The sequence below is a fragment of the Phoenix dactylifera genome, chromosome 2, assembly GCF_009389715.1.
Source record: "Phoenix dactylifera cultivar Barhee BC4 chromosome 2, palm_55x_up_171113_PBpolish2nd_filt_p, whole genome shotgun sequence".
In the NCBI taxonomy this organism is placed as follows: domain Eukaryota; kingdom Viridiplantae; phylum Streptophyta; class Magnoliopsida; order Arecales; family Arecaceae; genus Phoenix; species Phoenix dactylifera.
In genome coordinates this window covers 9,041,248-9,048,427 of record NC_052393.1, presented here as the reverse complement: position 1 = coordinate 9,048,427, position 7,180 = coordinate 9,041,248, and the positions used below count along the sequence as shown (strand labels likewise).

Genomic DNA, 7,180 nt, shown 5'->3' with positions numbered 1-7,180 from the left:
TCGTATTGAAAATTAGTTGCCAACAACATAGACCTACATTTTGGGCCCAATACCTCAGCTTGATGCACGATCCCGCATAGTGCCAAGACAAGTTATAATGCCAAATAATAGCGCAACAGCAGCCATCCACATAAATATAAAATATCGATGGCATGTGGTTGTCATATAGCCATAGAGTCTGGTATCTCTAGCAAGATAGATTGTCGCCGCCAAAGATGAAGACATCTATTAGGTAGTTTAGAGCCTCTTTTTTCTTTAATATTTCTCATGCTTTTTTCGTACAAACCAAGGTTTTTATAAACAGCCTTGATCTTGGTTTATACCGATACTAATCATTTACCAATAGGATATATGTATAAATCTTGGTTCTATAATCTCTGCTGATATAAACCAATAACACTCGAGATATTGGCCAATATTTCTCGATCATATTTTTATCTCTTTTAACTTAATTTTTCAATTAATAAGTTTTGGAGTCTGTTTAAACTAATATAGTTTTTAGGTATGGATTTACCTCGGTATCTCGGTTCTCCCTAGATTTTCTAAATTACCATGCCCACTAAGATAAACGAGATTGGTCAAGATTTAGAAACCTTGATACAAACCCACGCAGGCATGCCGCAACAATACCATGAGGTTCACCGGTTCGAGCAAGCATGTATATATAGCCTATTCAGAAGTAGCGAATGCCTCTTTCTCGCCAAGCCTAATCTTTTTTATTGAAATAATAGGAATCTCCGATCAAGCTAAAGAAAGAAAAAATAATTTTACCAAATTATTGTATGCTTATGGCTTTTCTTGTCCAATTGCAACTTATAATTTGAATTCCTTTCCATTCAACATAGGCACGAAGAAGCAATATGTACAATACCAAATAAGTAGTAGAAAGAAGACATACCTATCACTCAAGAAGTCTTGCTAAAAAATGATGTATTTGACTTTGGTGTCTACTTGTTATTATGTGGCTGCTGACTGTAGTTTAGAAGTGGTGGCGGCGGAGATGGAGGAAACGTTGGTGATGGTGCAAGTGGAGAGTGTGAAGCACCCGCCGGCGAGGTCGATGGGGGCGCTGCGGGACGCGGAGGTGGGGGTCGATCACCATGCGAGCTCAGGACGCGCCGGTGAGGGATGCCCCATGGGCTGAGAGGTGGGGAGAACCTCAAGGCTAGCTTGCAAAGCTGGAGGATTGAGCTAGCTTCGTTGCACCACAGGAAGAGTTGGTCCTTTCATTCATGCTGAGAGAGGAGCGGCTGGGACAAAGGCTGGACGGCGGCGGCTGTGGCGGCGAGAGGCAGGACATCCGGCGGGTGATCATTTATGTGGTGGGGAAGGAGGTCGGGGTCGGAGCAAGCGATGAGCAAGGAAGAGCCTCGAACGGAGGAACGGGCTGTATCCTTCGCACGAAAGAAGGATTCCCCTTCCTTCACGTGAAACCACCGTTGGATCATCTGCTGATCGCCTTGAGATCGGTGCAGGCAGACGGATGATTTGTAGTGCTTTGAGAGCTGTGGGGGATGGAGTCGCATAAAGGAAGGGGAATCCTCCTTTGGCACAGCGTCTCTGGATCTTTTTTTTTTTTTTAGGTATAATTTGCCCTTCAAATTCTCTGGTCGCCAACTCATGACTCATGAGGTTGATGGGGAGAATTATTTGTTAGTCCCTTTGTGGTTTGGATTCTATTAATCATTTTCCAGTCCCTAGCTTAACGGTTGACTTGGTAAGTTGATGAGCTGAATGACTTAGAAGTTCCTCAATAACATGATGTGATCATTTAAAATTTTCTAATCATGCTTTCTTTTCTAGCATCTCATTGATTTTAGTAGTAAACCCTGATTCCCAAAAGATTTATAACCATCTTAATAGTGGATATGTCATAATACAAAATGGCCTAATGGGCATTGCATGAAACTTAATTTTGGTGTCAATATTCAGCCAAGACCATGTTGAATCTGCAATGAATTCTTGAAGGGAGATTTGTGTAATTGCAGACTCGAGACATGCAATGCATGGACTTTGGCTGCGATTTATCTTTGTGGTAAGAGTATATTGGTAAAGAATTAACATGAAAACTTTGAAGAAAATATTTTAAAATTCAAACCTTCTATTTTTCAATATATAGATGTTGATTAATATATTAAATTTACTATAGGAACTTGCATAAGGATAACCCTTTTGTTTGGTTATTGTTTCTAAGTGATTATTCTTTTTTCAATGTCTTTTCTATATTCTTTTTTACTTTCTAAATGGAAATTGGAGAGCCTAAAGAGTACTAGGATTATCATGTTTATTGTGGACCAATTTGATCATGTTGGATAGGTTAGGATGTGGTTTTAGAATGAATTTAGTCACAAGTAGGACTTGATCTTGAAGTGCAATTTCTGGAGGTCATAATTTTCTCTTAAGTATCCATTTTCAACGTGTCACACTTCAGTCAATTCAGTGGGCAAGAGTGAATCCAGCAAAACTTTGTTAAATATGACTGAATTTCCCATCTTTCCAAATAATCCATAAAGCATACACCTGTTAATACTTGCTAGAAGTCTTGGTTAAATCAATCTATACCTAAGCAATAAATATAAAAGATGCCCACCTCCACCCTTGCTTTTGCATTGTATGCCAATTCAAATATTTTCATAAATGAATAAATTAACCTTCTTAAATAAACAATATAACATCTTAGTGGGAAGAAGCTTCTTATAATTCCTAATAAGTTTTCGGACAAGATAATCAAATATTGATTTGAGGACATGCATGGTGGTGCTGTTTTTGCAGACCATGTCAAATATCAATGGATTCTAACAATTGATGAAATTTTGGAAACGGTTAGACTTCTACTTGGCAAACAACTATAATTCCTTATGAAGGCAAGCTGACAAATATCATTGATTGCAAGAGTTTTTCATGTTTCTTGGGATTAATTGATTAAAATTATATTTTATTAATGAATGCCTTTTAGTCTTTGACCACACCCGGAGAAATGTATAGGAGCGTGGATAGTAGGAACAAACTAACCACAATTGTCAGAAGCTTTAAGTTACAGAAGGACAAAACTTTATAACTTAATTATCTTAACGGGCAAGAGGTGAATTGGCAAACAACTAGGTATTATTTTTTTTGAAGGGAGGCAAAGCCACTCGATTTTATTAGAGAGAGAAGAATGTACGAATAGAAAAAGAAAGAAAGAACAAAGAGAAACTTCATCACTATTAGACTACATTTCTAATGTTCCATAACTTATAGAGACATAATTAATGGAGGTGTTTTTGAGAGCAAGCATGGATCATTTGTTGAACAACTTCAATCTTATCTGGAACACTAGCTGGTTGTTGAAGATTTCAAAGCTTCTCTCTTTCCAGCAAGATCATGAAATGGCTGCCATTAATACATGGAATGCTGGCTCAATAACCTTCGGAATATTAGTTTGTTTCCTCCATTCCAACCTAAAGTTTATAAGGGAGTTGAATGAGGATACTTTGAATTTTTGTGCGCACGAGTTTGAAAAACCTACACCCGACAAATAAGTAATCAGTGGATTTGTTTCATTTTCCCCATTCAGTACATCCTCCTGCATCTTTCCTAGTCTTCTCTTTAAATTTTCCCTGGATATAAATGATTTTTAAGACAACCAATTTTGATCTTCTGAGGGATTGGCAGCTTACGTAAGGTATTGGAAACTGGACATCTAAGGCCATCTTTGCAGCATTGGCATTCCAAATGACTTGGTGAACTCTATCCTGATGCCGAAAGAGCCTGTCATGCAACTTTTCCCATGTCATTATATGCATGCCTTCCATGCATGTTAGTAGTCTTGTTATCTTAATCTGCCAAAACGAATGCCTTTTTTAACTCCTTTATGAGTTCATTGTTACCCATTTCTTCCTGCAACACTGGTATATATAAATCGGGGAGTGTATGACAAAGTGGTGAATTATCTAGCCAATTATCTCCCCCAAAATTGATATCCTTGCCATTAGCTAACTCAAATTTACTGCCGTTCCAAAATGTAGGTAGAGCAGCAAGTATATTCTTCCAAGTATATGACATTCTCTTACACGGCTTGCCGTCCCAAGTAGTAACAATTTTCCTCGCTTTTTCTTTTTTAACATATCTCCAAATCCATTTAGCTAACAGGGATTGATTCATAAGCTCTGGTCGATCTGTGATTCTCAATCCACTTCTTCTTTTCTGTTACATGCTTGTTTCCAATTCATCAAGTAGAGTTGATTCTTTACCTAATCATAAGAAGGCTCTTCTGTATCCATCAATCTTTTTGATTACCCAAGCTGTCAACTTATACAAGCTCATGAAAATATGAAGGAAGAGCTATAAGTACTGAATTTATTAGTGTTAGCCGGCCATGTTAAGAAAGAAATTTGGTTTGTCAAATTGCCAATCTCCTCTCTATTCTGGAAATCAGGGAGAGCCGCTCATTTTTACTGATTCATAACGTGAGTTTGAGGTTGCTCATGTTACCCTCCTCGCATTAAGATAGAATATTAATGTGTCATCAGCATATTATTGCAAAGTTTAATACGTCCTTGAATCCGAGCAGCTCCAAGGCTTTCAATTGAATTAGCATTACTTGTTTTATTCAACATTTTGCAAACAACTAGTTATTAATTGATTAAACTGGACACATACACTTTTTTTTTTTTACTAAAGCAGATATTTCATACATTACGTGTACGAACATCCAATAAACTCAGAAAACAAAAGATCGCAGAGTGCCCGAAGCAACTCCCTCTCTCTGGCCTACATGGTACTTCCGGATTGGCTGGCTACGTAGGCAACCACCTAATCTGCAACTTCGTTAGCCTTTCTAAATACATGCTTCACCTGAAAGGCTCCTTCATTTCTTACTATAACCCAGATATCTCGAAGCAAGGAGTGATCCAAGCCAGCACACCTCGGATCCTTTGGATCCAACTGAGTACCATAGCCGAGTCACCCTTCAGAATGATTGAGCTGGCCTGTAGCATTCGTTATGCATATCGAAGATCCACTTAGGCAGCCAACGCGTACACCTTCCAACTCTCTTTCTTTAATTGTGTGCGACTCTCTATCTGTGTGCACACGACGATAACAAGAAAGCATGGTCAAGATCGTGATAAGGGTGGGACAGAATTAAAGCAAACTTTCCCACTCTCGCATATGTGATTCCACGACAAATACTCCTATTAGTGCTTCCTCTCGAAGGCTTAATTGCATCATGTCACACACACACACGCACACACATATACTCCTAATGCAGACGGGGGCGAGAGAGGGAGAGACATGTGATTCCGCGACAAATACTCCTATTAGTGCTTCCTCGAAGGCTTAATTGCATCATGTCACACACACACACACACACACACACAGACACACACACACACACAGAGAGAGAGAGAGAGAGAGAGAGAGAGAGAGATACTCCTAATACTGAGAGGGGCGAGAGAGGGAGAGAGATTGCATATAGACAGCTTCGTCTTTTATTTCTAATCGATGAGGTCGCACGGTGACAACAAAAACATAAAAGGAAGCCACAAAAGAGAAAGGCCGTCTGAGACACGTGGAGGGAATTACCTACAGCACTCTCTCACAGACAACACAGCACTTAATACGTGAGACCCCCAGTTCTGCGAGACTCTCTCCTCCACCGGTTTCCTTGTCCTTCAACGCTACACTCCTCCCCTAACCCTCACCAACGAAGCTGCCCTTCTTCATCCCATCCCCCCAAAAAGCTACGGGCGAGGAATATAAATCCTTGCCCACAGATGCTTCCCTTTTATTATAAACTTCGCAGTCCGCTGGCCGTTCAACACCACGGCGATCATCGAGGTGCTCGAAAACACCACCCGCCCGTACATCGGCTGCCCCCCCATCGGAGCTCGTTCTATCATGATCATATCGATACATGGCCCGAATCGTCTGCAACCAAGTCTAGTATTAGATTTTAGATATATATATATATATATATATATATATATATATATATATATACAGCCTGTGCAATTATGCAGGTGATGAGGTGACAAAAGAAATGTATAAAAGCCTGGATGAATGGGAAAAGAGAAGGATGGGTTTCTAAGCTGGAGATGCAATGAGAGAGATTTAATATATAAATTAAAATTGATCGACTTCTGTAATTATCATCTGCACTTACCCGGTAAAGAACTCTAGTATGTCCTCCTTGCTGATAGGGTGCCCTCTAGAGAAGGTGATGAACATGGATCTCTGGTCCTCCGGGGAGGGGTCCGTCGCCGGGGACCATGGCTTAGCCAGTGGATTCAGCATGGAGCGTGGGGGCACCAGACCGCCCTTCAGATCAGCTGTCACGTTCATTGCCGGCGGCGGGGCGGCACGCAGCACCCCCACCGAAGTGGCTGCCCCTAGAATCGCCCCTTGCTTGCTCGTCCCCTCGCCGTGCGGCCTGATGCGGCGTCTGCTCTCGAGAACTCCCAGCCGGTCCGCGTCCTGCGCGACCCGCTCGGTCAGGGTGTCGTCGAAGATGATCTCGCAGACATTTTGCAAGAAGTAGCGCACCCCGTTGACAGCAACAATCCGGTGGTACTCGAAGAACCTGAGCATCATCGGCTCGGCTATGAGAGAGTTGGTCAAGGGGAGCTCCTCCCCCCGGTAAGGGTCCTGGTCGCCGAGGAGGCGTTCGAGGCAGGCGTCGGCTTCCTCCACGAAGCCAAGGACGACCTCGTTGGGGTAGGCAGCAACATTCCTGATAAAATCATGGTGGCCGATTGACTCAAACCACAGCCAGAGAGCGATGACCGCCATCATCCTATCTTGATTTTGCCCTAACCTGCCGACCAGCCTGCGGAAAAACGCTCTTTCAAGACTGTGAAATAGCTTCAGGTCAAGGGGGCTAAGGTTGGGCCTCTCCATGGCCGCCGGACTGATGGTGGGGACGGCGATCTGAGACCGATTTGATGATGTTAGGGTCTTGGGCAATGGCATATGGTATGGAATGGAGGTTCCAGCGCCTATATAGTGAGATACAGTGCAAGTGATAAGTCTAGGCGTTACTTCGGACATCACTGCTTGCCAATCAGGACCCGTGAAAAATGGGTGCCGGGCTTTTTTGTTTGGAGCGTAGTAAATGTATCTGGCTATCTCTTTTCCACACCCCCCTATGGGTCGGAGGAAATGCATGAGAGGGATCGCAAAATTGTTATAGTCCGACGTG

General features: G+C 42.0%; 1 protein-coding gene across 1 annotated transcript; it reads right to left on the bottom strand.

Moving 5' to 3' along the window:
• Positions 1-5,455: 5,455 nt before the first annotated feature.
• On the bottom strand, positions 5,456-6,955 carry LOC120104398. Its single transcript, XM_039115416.1, has 2 exons — positions 6,146-6,955; positions 5,456-5,910 (listed from the first exon to the last, which is right to left on the bottom strand). The coding sequence occupies exons 1-2, from the start codon at positions 6,949-6,951 to the stop codon at positions 5,724-5,726; spliced, it is 993 nt and encodes a 330-aa protein (XP_038971344.1). The 5' UTR covers positions 6,952-6,955; the 3' UTR covers positions 5,456-5,723.
• Between the last annotated feature and the right edge of the window lie 225 nt (positions 6,956-7,180).

Excerpts from the sequence above, each read along its gene's own strand:
- LOC120104398 (XM_039115416.1), bottom strand. The coding sequence starts at position 6,951 with ATGCCATTGCCCAAGACCCTAACATCATCAAATCGGTCTCAGATCGCC. Across the intron at positions 5,911-6,145 it reads ATACTAGAGTTCTTTACCGG|ACGATTCGGGCCATGTATCG; the intron begins GTAAGTGCAGAT and ends ACTTGGTTGCAG.